General features: G+C 42.1%; 3 protein-coding genes across 3 annotated transcripts; 2 read left to right on the top strand and 1 right to left on the bottom strand.

Annotated features, from left to right (window-relative positions):
- Positions 1-10,632: 10,632 nt before the first annotated feature.
- Positions 10,633-12,003, top strand: N7503_006521 (uncharacterized protein; the record flags this gene model as incomplete). The annotated part of the gene is made up of 1 exon (XM_057066068.1): positions 10,633-12,003. One exon carries the CDS (start codon positions 10,633-10,635, stop codon positions 12,001-12,003), a length of 1,371 nt encoding a protein of 456 aa, XP_056921537.1.
- Positions 12,004-12,560: 557 nt separating this feature from the next.
- On the bottom strand, positions 12,561-12,930 carry N7503_006520 (uncharacterized protein; the record flags this gene model as incomplete). The annotated part of the gene is made up of 2 exons (XM_057066067.1): positions 12,561-12,738; positions 12,794-12,930. 2 exons carry the CDS (start codon positions 12,928-12,930, stop codon positions 12,561-12,563), a joined length of 315 nt encoding a protein of 104 aa, XP_056921536.1.
- A 473-nt stretch (positions 12,931-13,403) lies between these two features.
- On the top strand, positions 13,404-14,779 carry N7503_006519 (uncharacterized protein; the record flags this gene model as incomplete). Its single annotated transcript, XM_057066066.1, has 4 exons — positions 13,404-13,603; positions 13,663-13,985; positions 14,039-14,379; positions 14,438-14,779. 4 exons carry the CDS (start codon positions 13,404-13,406, stop codon positions 14,777-14,779), a joined length of 1,206 nt encoding a protein of 401 aa, XP_056921535.1.
- Positions 14,780-16,669: the final 1,890 nt, after the last annotated feature.

The following is a 16,669-nucleotide window of genomic DNA, read 5'->3' as shown; positions in this document are numbered from 1 at the left end:
GAGTAGGAGGCTTAAAAAATGGGTGTCTATGATAGAGTTTGAAAGTTCTGATCATCCCATATAGTTTGTTGCGGACATCATTCTTGTGTGGTCTCGGTGCTATCGTTCTCATCTCACTTATACAGATGGCAGGGCGGAAGGGTGGATGTATGCTAGCTAGAAGCACTATTAAGACCGATAGTTTGCCTTTGCCGTAAGACTTATATGCATTTTAGGATAAATACAGCCACTAGCCTATTATCTCTAATACATAGCTTTCTAACTCAAGTCAATCGGTGTCACTAGTGGCAAGTCAAAGACCTCACAAGGCGAAGAGATAAGTCGAAGCAAATTTTCCACTGCTTAATTTTGGATATTTGACGAGGAAAAAGACTCTTCTTATTGCCTACATATACATTCACACTATGTAAATCTCTATTAATAGAATCGATGTAAAAGAAGAGATTAAGCGACAGAAATTATTAAGTATGATTAAGACCTCAATATCAATCCAATCGACTACTATGCCATCACCTCTAGCCAATCATAATATTTCTCTATATTCAGCTATAAGTATGATTCACTAGCGTCATTCTGAGGGGAAGGGAGTGGGGGTGGGCTATTGTCTTTTTTGGATAGTCGCTAGCATCATCAAATCCAAGGCGAGGGCTCTAAGCATATTATAGCGGTACAATTAATATAGGCGTACGTAATTTACGTTCGATATTATTTCGTAGTGCTTTTATACATACATATAGATTCTCCACTTCCAAAAAGGGCCGAACCCATGTCTATACTTAAGAATAAGGCCCGTCCCTATCTCTTAAATTAAGTGTCTCTAGTATTCATCGCTTACACTAACAAATTATTTTTTCCCAAGTAAGTACACTTAACATATATCTATAATACCTGACTTTGCTCTTAATAAGGCCAAGAGCACATTCCTAACTCTCGTGACTTACCCTATATATTCAACGCTTATTCCCCTAACAAAGAAAGGTATAGACGCTAATGCCACAGTTTTACATTAGTAACTAACCTTTTTAGAAGCCCAGCGATCCTACAGCGAGTATAGAAAACGAAAAATCCAATATAGTGCCACTAAGTCAAATCAGTGGCCCTGCTTTCAGTGCGTAATCTATAAACGCGCTTATATTAACCCATATAAAGGATTCCTCGACTCAAAGGAAAATCGGCATAATCAACCCGTAACAAAGGCTTAAGATACGCAGGCTTCAAAATTTAAAGCCGCCCCTATTCCTATCCGAGGGATCTTGATCCAAAGTGATAAGAGCCCAGAAGAGCATATGCGTGACCCGTACACAATTTCGTCCTGCATTAGAAACTTAGGAGACAGCCATAACTCAGCGTTATCTAAAACGGAAGACATATTTGATCGAATTTCACGATCAAAAGAGATTAGGAACCTTTCTATCGAAACAGGTTTTCTTTCGGAAACAAGTCTTCTAAATAGATTAGTAACCTCGGCGCAATCGACTAATTCTTCTAATATCCTATTACATCTACCACAAAAACGTGAAGAGCCACTAAGCGCGTTGCATATTATGCCGCAAGCTAGTTACAGGCAAACAGCTAATCTACTAAACTAACCCGATATAGAAGGCATCTTGGCTCATTTTAATAACTATAATAAACAACACCATACCTATATTTAGTGTCAAACGATTAAAGCCGAATATGATGCAAATACCAATAGCCAGTATCCTTACTTCAATTACTACAATTAGGGTCGAATATATGTTCCCTCTCTATACTTTAGAGCACGAGGAAATATGGTTCCTGAAAACCTTGTAAATTCTGCAAGCTAGCCAATCTGGCAAATTAACTAACAGAACATCTTGGTGCAAGATCTTTCGTGAGACCACTCCACTTAAGATTGGACCTACACATGTTCTTACTAACATTTACTTATATTTCAAGTAATAGGACTTAAGATACACGATCTCTCTTTGCGTAGCATGAAGAGTTATCCACTAACGATGAAAGTTTGGTTCCTTCTAATAAAACTCTGCAGAAAGGTACCTAGGAAAGACATTTCGATGTCGCGGTACCGACTATTGAACCAACTAGACTTCTTTATAGTGAATATCCCAGAAATAGATGGTACCCCGATTCTATCGCGCTTTATGAGTCTAATCAAGTCATACCCACGATACCAACATGACAAGCCCTACTAGCAGAGCTCAGTGCACCTACTTTTATGAATTCCTAACACTTCTATAAATACCATAAAGCTTTGAGTTTCTGTTCGCCGGCTTCTAGGGTCATATCAGTGATATCTATAACACTCTCTATTTCCCCCTAATACCTCTCTAAACTATCTACTTAGCACATAAGTTTAATAACAGAAATGGCTTTTCAATATCTTTACTAGCTTCATACGCACTATAAGAACCTTTCTAGTAGTACTATATGGGGCCTGCTCTATCATCACTTCGTGAATCAATAGATTCTGAATCCACCCTACTTATACCTATAGGTCCAGCATGATCTCTTTTATATATCTCTTTAAGGTGGCCACGAGATAATCTTTAATATACTTAACACATTCCACGAACAACGCGTGAACCCATGCACTCCGCGGGAAACTACGTCATATCTATCGCGATCCTTAAGCGTGCCCAACAGATTCTGTTAAGTCGCCCAGGCCTTTGGTTGAGTACGTGGAAGTGAAGAATTCAGCTTACGAACTTTTAAAACTTTCAGGATACGCCATACGTGGTATTTATAACTAGTCAACAACATCGATAAGGCATAGGCCGTAGTCATCGCATCCATTCTTATCGCATAGTTTCCCGCTCAGTGGCCTACTATTGCTACTTTCTCTAGATTCGCATACTAGTATTTTTCCGGACTTACGCGTAGTGGAAGTCTTCCTTAAGCCAGAATCGAATAATAGTCTTTGCTCGGCCCGGGCGTGGCGAAGGCATAGTGTTTTTTAGAATTTTCTACTTAAGGTAGACTCTAGATAGATCGTCTAGCATTAGTGTGGCGTCTAATGACTTTCGCGTTCTTCGTCGCATTAGCCTATGAGGAAAGTAGGCCACTACAATATACTATATCGAAGTGGGTTTAAGCGACGGGATCGATCTATTTATGTTGTAAGATCAGCTCACGAACCAGTAGAGTTAGAACATCGAGTATGCAGTAATATTGGCGGGGCCTCCTACCCAAGACCAAATACGATGGCATCAAGTCCTTAACTCCCACCATCTATGATGGCAGAATAAGCGAGGCTTTCCCCTCTTCCCTATAATAATGAAGCCTTATACTTTTTACTCCACTAGGTGATCGTGATCTTCTAACCGAGCTCCCAATAGTAGGGTTATCCTGATACTTGAGGTCGCCGCTAGAAAATTGATGGTGAAACATCCTTGGATTACTAAACCTAGTCTCCCACTATATCCTAATAGAAGCTTTTATATTTATCTTAAATACCTGAGGGGATCAAAAAGTTGCGCAGTATAGGTAGCGATCGTGTGTTAAGCGCCAAGTCTAGCCAAGTCAATATATTTACTAAGTGATCCATATCTTTCAAACCGATTATTAATATACATTACGTTTAATATATTTAAAAATAATCAAGCAGCTAGTAATAAGTCTTCTAATGTGGTGTGCCCCGTTAGCTTACTTAGCTAATCAGCAGCGTGGCAACATTATCCTATATAACCACTATAGTTTTCCTCTATATATCGAAGGAGTGGCAGATGTCACCTATCTGGATACCGAGCTAGCACCAAAAAAAAGTTTTTCCCATCCATATCGCCTTACAGTTAATAGTATCGGCAGCTCTCTCAAAGTCTCCACACGGTAGAGAAGCCTCTAGGTCACGCAGATAGAGTATAGTGCTTATTCTAGGAACGAAGGCAGCACGGACTATCGCCCTATAAATATGATCTACTATGATCTTTCGAAGATCAATAACCCAAGCAATACTAAGTATAGGGTCCGCATTAAGGCTAACTCTACCACGTGTCCAACCATCAACTACCTAGCGCATATATACCGATGCGGATATACATATTATCGACCTAACGACAGTCTTGCAACTAAGGCTTACGACGTTAGTATAGATCTAAAGGTTTTCTTTTATCCATAATCAAGCTCTTGACTTAAAGTTTATAATTCCTATTTAACCATCATAGGTCTTTTGTTTACATAACGGGTTTGCTAGAATTCAGCATTTATCCAACTTTTCGCTCCGCGTGAAATTTAGTAAGGCAAGGCATCTCTAGAAGTCCCAGATAATTCATAGGCCGCATCTTTTATATATCGAATCCTAAAAGAGCCTTCTATTAATTAACTAAACCAGTCCAGCAAAAACCCTAGTAATACCCTCAACGTAGCCAGTATCCCAATCTAATACCTTAATAAAGGGGTTCAGTCTTTATAAGGAGATCCTCGTTTGGCACTTCCAAATATATACCCTCGATTAGAAATGCCTTGTTAAAATCACCAGATATTTTCATATCGCGTAATAACGACAAAAATGGGAAATTAATTTACAGATCAAAGCTAATCAAGACTAAGGCTTAATAGGCCGCGGGTAGACTTAGATACTTTATAGAGCAGATAAGAGACCGTTCATCTAAGATAGCACGCATAGTGTCGATATGTGCGCCTAGGCAGAGAAGTCGGCAGATTTCCGCTAGGGCATTATCTAGGGGCCACATATAAACGCCACAGGTGACGAATCGCTTTTCTGAGCCTTCTATGGGGTAGCCATCTTCACTATTTTACGTAGGACGGAAGAGTAGGCCTTCTTTGCCTTCTATACCCTCTTTATCGATAGGATATTTAGGCTTTCGGGAGATAGTCCAAACGCGAAGACAGCCTAGAGATCGGAGGCCGTCTAGTTACAATACTCGGTCATCAATAAGGTCGATAAAGGTAGAGCTTACGAGGTCGTAGGTATAATATCTAGTCGACATATACTTAAACTCTTTTCGATTACCATTAGTTAATGCAAACTCCGCGTGGAATTCATAAGGTAGCCGCGGTTTCGGTTAGTGCTTATTGTCGTTATATTCTGAATCTTGATGCTCACGAAGGCCGTTCCATACTAGGTAGGTCGTGTCTCTTTCGCCGTGTTAGATAAGACATTCCTCTAGTAGTGGGACGGGCTAAACGTAGTAGGTGCGGTGGTTTTCGCTTCCACCACTAGAATACTCCCGGCGGCATTCCAGGATAACTAGCCAACCTATGGTTTCGTCAATTCAGATAGAAAGGTCGGTCCACAAGTCAATAATAGGGCCTTCGTCGTCGTCCTAGCGGCGCCACAGATATCTATCCCAGTAACGACGCTTATCACGCGGGGCACAACAGAAGATATAGTAGAACGAAGTATATAGTATTACATCGCTTAACGTAGTCTAGGTCGATACCGCATAGAGATGCTCGTTATACATCTTAAAACAAATTAATTAACCGAGATCGCTATCCACAGCTTCAACACGAAAGAATTCAACTAAATTTTGCGTCTTAAGATCAACCCCATAAATAGTCCATTCCTCGATATACTCTCTAAATATCCCGTACTAAAGATAGGTACGGCTATGCTAGACAAAGACCTAGGCCCCTAAAGGGATCCGCTTCGTGAAGCTATTTAGAGGGCGAGTTATATTAAATACCGACAATAAATCGGCCTAATCATCGTTGGTCTAATCATAGGCTAAATTACTACCGGCATTAACCCAAAGCACGAGAATATCATCTAAATATTATAGTAACGACACGCGATCCACCATATCCTTGCCGGGCGGTTCCAAAAAAGAAGTTAGAAAGCGGTGAATAAGTTTAAGACACGTTCTTATTTACTACCAGAATGCACGTCCAGCAAACGTATCTCGTGCCTCGCTCGATAATATAGAATCCCTTAATTATAGAGGAAACTATTTACATATACTAAGACTAAAACTAAATATAGCGCGGCTATAGCGACCGCTTAATTAATATCAAAATGACGCCCAATAGCCTTCCAATAGCCACTCTAGGATTTCATGGCTAATAATCCTTCCTTACTAAATTATAGATGGTTCTATGTGTACGATCAGCTTTAAATCCTAGACAAGGGCTACGAAGTTCTTACCTTAACGATTTTATAGGTCACGAAGTCATTATACTTGATCTTATAATAAAGAGCCCGGTTAGTATAACTCAAATTAATCAAGTCACGGTCATCTAACAATATAGAAACACCATAGAAAAGTTCACTGGGAAGAGAGACAAGTGTGCTAGTAGAAGCTTTATTTACGAATGCCATTCTCTTCAAGATAAGAATAGGATAAGAATGGGGTATATTAACAGGAACGAATTCGAAAGCAAAACTAAACCCATAGAAGGTCATATTAGGACTATAGAAGTATTACTAAGGGTGGTGTTGATTAGAAAGTGTTAGCACAAGCCTTACCCAAAACACAACAGACGGAAAGTGAATTACCGAGGGATGCTCACCTAGTTATCGCCTTTTTTTCTATTAAAAATCTTGTGTTTGGGATGCTGAAATAGGCAAAGATCCAACAGATCTACGAGGACCATTTCTCATCTAAAGAAATTCGGAATTAGTAGGTCGATTAACCAAAACCAATAGTATTCACTCAAGAACTTAAGGGGCTAAGCCATGAACATAAGAGACACAGCCCAAAATCTAAATAACCGAAAGTAAAAGTGTCTATAATATTTCGCGTTGATACCGAAATTACAGGTCGCCGATTTCTAGCGACGTGTGGGGCTATCTTAATATATAATATACATGAAGTGTCCTAGCGGACCTAATATAATAATAAAGCCATAGATTCGCTCCTTACAGTCTATGAAGTTCAGACCCATTACAAATAAGAGTCTTATTCCAGAAATTCAGAATAGTGCAGAGAACCTAGCCTCACACTTAGCCGAAGGTTAAAGATAGTGTAAGCCCTAACGTGAAGTGCGTGAACTACGAGCTCTAAAGGACTTCTATATATTTCTACGAAAGACATGATTAATTAGGTGTTCTGATTCTTGAATTTTCGCGGTGCCTCTACAGATCGGATAAACATCGAGTACTTTTGGTGATAGGGGAAGATCAAGCTTTTCCAAGGTGTATTCGGAAACCAGGCGTGGCTACTAAAGCAAGTTAGCTTAATCGCTTTTACATAACTTATTATAAGAACGAAGTATACTATATAGGCGACTAGTCTATACTTCATATTGCAAGTTAAGATTATTCTTTAAACTATCCTACTAGAGACAAACCTAGGTTTTTCAAGCAGCATAAGAAAGGATTCCCTACGTCTTTCCAAACAATATTTATCAGATAAATAATATTACTTAATATACTTTTCTATAGTGCTATAGTGATTTCCGTGCGAAGGGAACAAGCGTATTATGCGATAAGAAGCCCGTCTCATAAATAAGCTGGTTATTTTATTTGATACAGATTTGGCAAGAAATAGAAATAGAATTACCAAAACTCCGCCATAATCGCACGTTTACTACGGCAAGCGAAGGCAACTTACATACAGGGTGGATCCGCATATAGGCGCTTTGCGAAACCCCAAAAAAGTAATGTTTTATCGCCAAGAGCGGGGAAGAGGTTATATTTAGGCCTCATAGTAACAGAGAGTCGTTAAAGGAAGTTTTCTCTATCTTACGGGTCTAATTCATAATAAGCAATCTCAAAACGATGGATTTTATTAGAGTGAAATGATCTATAATAACGGTATATATAAGATAGCCTCCTAAGACTAAATTATGGAGCCCTTAATTCCCAGGACGTGATTAATTATGGTCGGAATATCGAGCCCCGAGATTAGGCATTGTCTAATACGTGCACGGAGGACGTGACCTCTTTTCACGCCTATAAGGCGTACAATTTCGCTCCATTACCAAAATTACAGTACTCCAAAAAATGGCGACGGGTGGGGCCAGCGTGATATAACTACTACATATCACAACATACTTCCCCGTTCATTCCAGCTATATAAAGAACATCACCTAGCCAGAACGTATCATAAATATTATCTTAGTTGCTAGTATTTATTCCATACTAAGATGACGGTTAGTAAACGCCTTCTTTTAATGGTAGAAAATACTAAATAAATCCATATAGATCCCTTTAGTCTTTCTCGATATAGCGGTTATCTCGGCCTTAAAGGCTTTCCGCGCTTCACGCTCTATACCCTAGACATTCCGCCGTGCATAAGAAGCCCCTACCGCCAAAGACCTTATAAGCGTCGAAAAAAATACCGACAAATATCTAGAGAGGATTTTGTGTCGCTTAAGTAACTTCGATAAAATTATCCTATCGCTTCTTAGGTGGGAGTTTAACCAATCCATATCATAGGAGGCTTCTAAAGGATTAGTGCGGGCTTTCATATCGTCTTAGGCGAAGGAGGTCTCCACACGCGAGCAATTCTGGTCAGCGTACTCCAAACAGACTTGTTCGAATCTAACATACAAGGCATTTTTAGAAGAAATCCACTTTCTTTAGGCTTATTTAGGGTCACTATTCATCATATCAGAAAGAGGGGATTAGTGATTCTTACAATAGATAAGCAGGAACGAAACATATTCTCTAAGCCCAATATCCCATATAAGTTAACATCAAAGACGTGAAGAGAGCCAATAATACTAGTCTTACACAATATATTATGGCCATCCCAGCACCACTAGAAAAGCAATATTACCTTCGTTGATTTCTGCTAGATATTCCCCAAACTCGCATTCATGCTCACATCCACCAAGATCATTATCCTGAATTTTTAACTAGGCTGGTCGTGTCGTCGATGCGTGCCGCATATATAGATATGCCTTCGCCATAACATAGCCTAGAGCCTCTATAAGGAACCGACTTAAGTCATAGCTTGGATTTAAGTTTATCTATATAATCGCTCTAATTAAATAATAATTTTAGTTTATTACAGCAGCTTGACTCACAAATATGGAGTGCTGTATAAGTGGTATGTGATTCCTATAATACTTATCAGGGATATAGATAAGGCATACACGCTAAGCCTAGAACGCGGACCCACATAGTGCATCTAGGTTCCCCTAAACGCGAGGAAGCTAATATTCTTTTGCTTCCTCGCGCTATATCTTATATCTAGAGTCGACTATTCCTGTTATTAATATTAAGCCTTTATTAAAAAAGACACGCTCCTCGTAAACAGATACGTGATACCCTCACATTACTATCTATATTTCTCAGGAATATCTTTTACGTATACCTAGTTAACGCGCAATTAAAAAAGAGATTGCTTCTTCCATTTGCATTTTTAGAGTCTTATTAGCTTAAGATATACTATAGGAACCCTCCTAGCTTGTACTCTTTAGGACCTACTCTATCTTTATGGATCCACTAGTTAGGTTTTCTTCTTCCAGCGTACTTACCTCCAAGATTAGACATTACCTCTTTTAGGTATCCCTTTAAGATGGCCTCTAGGTAATCGACAACTTATCCCGCAAATTCCACTAAGCGCCTTAATCTACCCACCTTACGGGGAACTACCTCACACCTATCCCGAGTCTTATATATACTCAGCAAGTTCTATCGAGCCTAGTCCAAGACGTGGTCAAATATATAGAAGTGAGTAATCCACCTTACGAACGATTAAAACTTTCAGGACGCGTCGTTTATAGCATTCACAACCCGTCAACAACGACGATAAGGCATAGGCCGTAGTCGTTACATCCATTACTATCGCACAGTTTCACGCTCAGTGGCCTACAGCTTCCGCTTTCTCCAGGTTGACATTTTCGCAGGTCTCCAGACTTATAGATACTAGAGATTCTCTTAAAGTCGGAAACGAAGCAGGGCCTTGTCTCTCCTATAGCGTGATAGAGGCATGGTTTATTTTAGATTTTTCTACTTAAGGCATACCCTAGGTGCATCGTCTAGCAGTGTTATAGCATCTGATGTTTTTCGCGTCCTTCGAGGCATCAGCCCGCGAGGAAAATAGGACATTACTAGTGTACTATATGCAACTGGATTTGAGTATCGGAAATGGTCTATTTATATTAGATCCAGCTCACTAACTAGCCAAGTTAGGATATCGGGTCTGCAGGGTAACATTAGCCGGGCTTCCTACAAGAAGTTAATTAAAATGGCATCAAGTTCCTGTTTCTCATCACCTTGCAGTATGAACTACAGTAGTTTTCGAAATCAGTTATACCTCAAAACTCTTGCGACTACATTCCCGGAGAATAAATCCGAAATGCGCTAATCCTATTTAGTGCCACCGCTCTAATAGTTAGGCAGAAAAATGAGGGTAATGACTATACCACGTTTTAGCACGTATTGTAATGAATATGTAATGTACATCGAATCCTCTAGAAGCGCTTGATAGATCTAGCGATCTGGCAGGATCGTTTGCTCTCTTTCAGCCCTCCCACCAGTCCCGGATTGCCACTTCCCCTCTGTCTTCCTGCATGCAGCGTAGCCTTTCGTGTATCGCTGTACGCCAGCCAGTCATCACACAGAAGGCTGTGCTTACGCTGTATAGAGCTAATCCTGGTAGGGAAGGATATTTACTTTTTCTCCGTGGATCCTGTCATCTGCGGCGCGTCTCATTCGTGCATTCGTTGCCACTCGAATTTCATGTGGCTCATCCCGAAAGCTAACATGGACGTTCCAAGGATCCTGATTATTTAAGAATGAGCTATCATGTCGATCATGCATCTCAATATATTGAACATGAAACGTGCGAACACAACTCCGATTACGCGCCGACCCCTGGGTATTGTGTCAGCCCCTACGCCACGCTGTCTGCCTCGAGCCCATCCCCGTCCTGTGTACTTGAGAATAGCGTCGACCCCAAGAGTAAACGTGGCCCACGTCCTCTCCGATTCCTTTCATTGCACCAGTGGGAAGAGGGCAGGGCATATGATGAGGACACGCCAACTTTTATCCATTACCGTATAGAGTGGCGAGTGACAATCAACAATCGGGAGGTCTCACAGGACACGGAAGAAGACCTTACCTTAGCCCCTAGCTCCTTCTGGCAATTATCTCTGGAGAAAAAGCTCGAGAAAGTTCTTCGACGGAAGACTGCCCGCCACCGTCGGGTGACAGCTGATGATACTGTCATCACCGTATTGACAAGCGATCGTACCAAACGAAAACTGACGAAACGATTTGATGATACCGACATTATTTGGACCGCGATCGAGAAACAGCTTATGATGTGGTCAGATGTTTTGTGCCGGGGTAAGGAGCTCACGCTGAAGATCAGTTTCAACTACGTAGACGATCATCACTCTTCTCCACCCGCTGGTCGGAAAGGAGAGAAAAGAGCAAAGTCATCTGTTACACAAAGGATGCTAAGCGAACGAGATGCACAACTTGATGCAGAGGAAAATGCTTCTGGTGAAAAGCCAATCTGGCGTAGCGTCTATAATTTGATGCGATGCGACTCGTCGACATGTCAGCATGGCCCTCATTGCTGGGTAGACCCAATAGGGAAAAAACACTATCCAATCAGATCTCATCATATAAAACGTCTTATCACCCACGTTGAGAAGGGAGGGGTTTTGGAGGGTCATACGGACGTGCCCGAAGCCGTACGCGACGAATTATACAGGGAAGAGCAAGAGAGACTCGCCAAAGGCAAGCGCAAAGGAGGTCATGTCGATGGAACTGGAGTGCCATATCCTCCCATCAATATTAATGTCCTGCCCTCACAGTCTACCGTTCATGGGCTAGATGGTTCTACTTCTAAAGCGGCGGTTGACTTGACGCCTCTGAGCCCCCTCGAGATCCCGGGTTCCACGGACAGAGCCGTGGAGGAGTATACTGAATGGTTGGTGTCGACCGTCGATAGGGATACCCTCAAAGCTTCATTCCGACAAACTTGCGAGGTGATGCTCGAGAACGGCCTTGACCTCGAGCAAGTGTACAAGGACCAAGACCCAAATTTTTTCATCGAGAGAGGAATAAAAATAGGCATTGCACGTCGATTTGTAGAGAATATCGCAAAGTGGGTCAAGAAAGTGAAGATAGAGGTGCCTATTCATGAGATTCTTTAAACAGGATAGGTGGTCATTGAAGCATCACGGCGTTTGGGGCTTTGCAACATCGATTGAATTACACAGAATAATTTCGTATTGTTATATAGCCGAATTTACATTGTATCAGTCTACGTATTCATGTACTCGCTGTGGAGCTACGTAAATCTTCCTAGACGCCTGCCTCTTCATGCCCGCAATTCCTGACAACATAAGCTAGGAGTCCCCATATGAGGACCACAATTTGAGTTCTTTGCCGCAAAATTTTTCACCATAGTCAACTGTCCGAGCCAAGAGATATACTCAACGATTTTTGATAAATGATCCTCAAAATGTTAGATGCCTAGTTCACTTGACAATGTCCGTACATCCATCGGTACTGTAGCATAATTTGGGCAAAATTTCTCAAACAAGCTGAAAGCATGACCAAGTGGCAACACCTCTACGCACTAAAAAATTACGACCAAAAAAATATTTGTATTGGCAAATGGACAAGAATCAGCGTCAGCCAATGGAGATCTTCATTGCGTTCTGAACATGATATGGAGAATAATGTTCGAAACCTCATCGTAGTGGCTTTATTCATCCGACGGTTTCATATCTCTTTCAGCATACAGAACATGGCCGGTATAGCGCCCCTCTTCATCATGGTAGATATGAACTGGCTGGACTTTCTTGTTCTTGTATTGTTCCTCGGTTGCTAATAATGCTGTGGCGTGCGCCTTGAGGTCGGTATGACTCGTGTGCGACGGGTTCCTGCAATTGTAAGTCCTTGGAAACAATGTCCTTATGCTATTGACATTTTGCTTACTTAAGGGTGGCGATGGTGAAATGCGCGAGGTCGGGCTTCACCGTAGCGGTTTCGATGAGCGTTAGGGTGCGGTTACGCAGAACAGCGTTGCGGATTCTCTGAGTGAACTTAACAGCATGCCGAGGAATGGGAGACATGGTGATATCTGAGCTTCTAGTGGTTCTGTTGGTATCAATTCAATGAGTGTCAAATTCCGTGTTGTATCTCCCAAGAGCAGAAAGGCACCAATATATATATTCTTCCCTCGGATTGCATAAGCTTGGTTAGCGCCGCCATCTTGCGCCTTTTTGCCTCTGATATGGTGCTCCAATGGCCAAAATAGCTTCTTTTAATTGTGCATAGGCGCCCGTCTCATACTGACACGTTTAACATGATTAGTTATTTTACAGGTTCGCTGATGACCAATCAATTGCCGCTTGAAAGTTTGAGGCCGCTTTTCAGATCATGTGATTGGCTATTGTTGCCACGTCATCTGCCTCACGGCACGTAGGACTCCTGACGATATTAACATAATCCACACCGACGATATCGGTACAGCGTGATGAACATCGTCTGCGTTGCACCGAGACGTATTGTTACCTCTAGAATTTTTTCAACTTTCCTCAAGTCCATGTCTACCTATGCCGACAAGAGTCTGATGGACCAGCCCACGTATATTTGTCCTATTGATGCCGAGCCACTTCACCGCTACCGACAAGGCGGTTACCACCCAGTCACCTTAGGAGAATGCCTTAAAGCTGGAAGGTATAAGGTTTTGCATAAATTAGGATGGGGTGGCTACTCGACAGTTTGGGCCGCGAGAGATCAAAGGTTATACATACCTAATGTAACGCACGGTAGTCTTAGCTAATTGAAATTTGCCCTTGCAGGACAGAGAGCTACGTCGCTGTGAAGATTTCTACTGCAGAAAAGAATGATGACAAGGAGACACGAGAACTCCAAACTCTGAAGGAATTGGCATCTTATCAACCGAGTCTGACGCATGTGGTGCAGTTGCTCGATGATTTCGATCTAATGGGTCCAAATGGATTTCATAAATGCCTCGTTTATGAACTTCTGGGACCAAACATTCCGGACGTAATTGAGGCACACTTCTCCAGTGGGAGACTCCCCGGAAGGCTTGCTAAAACCATTGCCAAGCAAAGTCTTGCCGGGCTTCATGATTTGCACCAACGAAATATTGGACATGGAGGTACTGTATTTCACTCACTTGGGAGAAATCCGGATAAGTCTCACATTAAATAGATTTGCACACTCGCAATTTGGCCTTCAACATGCCTTGCTTCGACAAGATAACCGAGGAGACTTTTTTTGAGATAGTGGGAAAACCTGAAATAGGTCGTGTCCAAAGGCGCGATGGGAAAGACCATGAGCTCGGCGTGCCGGAATATATTGTGAAGCCTACCTCATACCGAACCTGTCTTTGGAACTCGGCTCAGTCAATCAAAATAATTGACTTCGGAGAATCATTTTCATGTCCTACTGTTCCTCACACGCTACACACACCTTTGCCTGTTCGAGCACCCGAAGTTATATTCCAGGATAAAATTGATCATCATGTTGACTTGTGGAGTATGGGCTGCATGGTTCGTGAAATGATACAAGTCTAAACGCTATATACGACTGAGCTGATAACCATGATAGCTCTTCGAACTTTTCACAGGCCAGCCACCTTTTGACACCTTCTTAATAACAACCCCAATTCTCATCAGTCAAATGCACGAGATGGCAAGTGACGATCTACCTAAACGATGGCAAAAGATATGGGATAAGATGGATAAAGAGGACGGCGTGACCGCGGAAAGCCCCGGACCGAATTTGCAAGAATGGCTGGAAGAATTGTATTTTGATGGACGCCAGATCCCTGATCTCCCAAGAGAGGATATAGTGAGGCTTGGAAAAATCATTGGAAGGTTGTTGTGTTTTGAACCGTCGGCAAGGGCATCGGCGAGAGAGATCCTGGATGACCCTTGGTTTAATGAGTAAGCTACGCTGTGAGTGTTCGTGAGGAGCTCGTCTCCAGCTAGGATCTAACAACTTCCTGGGACATGTTCGATCTTCAACCCTGCATGCCGAAAATGGCCTCTGGCGCTCTCTTCTTTTGCACCCACCACGTTAATACACCATTCAAGGAAGGCATCAAATCCTCTCTCGCGGTCTTTTTCGTAGTAGTTCCAGTTACGCCGAATGAAACTTTTAAGTTCAGCAAAAAATTCTTCGATTGGGTTCAGGTCCGGCGAGTACGGTGGCAAATAGATCAGCTTCACACCTGCGTCTTCACACATTTTTACAAGTCGCTCCGACCGATGAAAAGATGCATTGTCCATAACGAGAACAGATTTAGGTTCTGGCCAGTCCGCAATGCTGAAGTAATTGGGCTATAAAGTCTTCAAATACGGTGGCATCCGTAGAACCGCGGAAGACACGTGAGAAAACAATTCCATCCTGCGCATAAGCGGGCAATATCTGGTATCTCTGGTCACGATGGAATTGCGTCACTTGCAAAGGGGCCTTGCCAAGTGGTGCCCAACCTGTCCGTCTGAATCCAACGCGTTTGTCACATCCAGATTCATCAACGTATACGAGGTGGTACGATTTGAAGTCTGACAAATTGTGCAGATAATAATCTCGCAAATCAGCATTTTGCTCTCTAGCACGTTGCCGTGCAGACTTTTTCGACCAACCCTTAGCGACAAGGGCTCTCCTGATGCTAGAAGTTGTAACCATGGACTGAAACTCGTCCCAGAGGAACACAGCCATCTCATCGAGATACAGACCAGGTTTCTCGCATAGATGATCACAGAGGGCTTCAATCATCAGTGGTGTCACAGTTCGTTTGCGACCTACTCGGGTTTGAGGGGCGTAAATGCTTCCAAATTGTCGTAAGTTTCTGCGGATGTTGATGATGGTCAGCTTGTTACATTCAGCCTGTTCCGCCATTTCAGATGTGGTAAAGGACTGGCTCTCTATCATATCACGAATGAGAACAAGCTTTGCAGGAGAGAGTCTTGGAGCCATTTCACTTCGCTTTGGAGTGATTGGGAGCTAGAGTGGGAAGACTGCGATGTTTCGGGAAGTTGTTGAGTGACGGGGGGAAAACGGGCCAGGGAAGTAGCGTGTGTATGAGCAATTTCGTGTAAAATACATCCCTTCTGGTCCGAAGATTGTATTGTAAAATACATAGACTATTATAGAAAGCGGTCTGAAATGAGGGCATAGGAAACCCTATCCAATCATAGCTCACATAGGACGGATTTATTCTCCGGGAATGAAGTCCCAAGAGTTTTGAGGTATAACTGATTTCGAAAACTACTGTAGAAGAGAAGTTCCTTATTTCTTTCTTTTGAAGTTGAAGCCCTTTGGTTGGCGTCAAAAACTGTGGAATAAGAGTCGATGAAGTCTTTAACGGCCCGGTAGTCCGCCATGTTACCGGATCGCCTCACCCCAAAATCATCGGACTATTAGTCAAACAATGTGGCAAGTAGTGTAACCCTAAAGCATTTGAAAGTGGAAAATTGTTAAATCAAAATCACCCTATTACTTCTTTGCCATCCTTTACTATCCTTCACCATTCCTAACCATCTCTTAGTGGAGTCTAAGCCTAACAACGATTTTAACGAGCTCTCTTATCGGATACTTCCAACCATATGCACCAGTGCTAGAATGAACTAATGAGAACGTGACATGGTACTTTAGAATTGCATCTTTATATATTTCCGCAATCGAGAATATGGAGCTCATTGAAGCTGATTCTGTATAGGGATCAATCGGTACGTGAATAAACTTTATAGCGTTAGGAGATTCATCCAATATTCTCCTCGACGTGTTTGGTTGTAGGATATTACTTTCGCCGGGAGCTGGTCGACATCAGCAAGT

Source organism: Penicillium pulvis (genome assembly GCF_028828015.1).
Source record: "Penicillium pulvis strain IBT 33274 chromosome Unknown contig_3_segment0_segment0, whole genome shotgun sequence".
NCBI classification, from domain to species: Eukaryota; Fungi; Ascomycota; class Eurotiomycetes; order Eurotiales; family Aspergillaceae; genus Penicillium; species Penicillium pulvis.
Note: the sequence above shows the minus strand (reverse complement) of the source record. Positions and strands in the feature narration are given on the sequence as shown.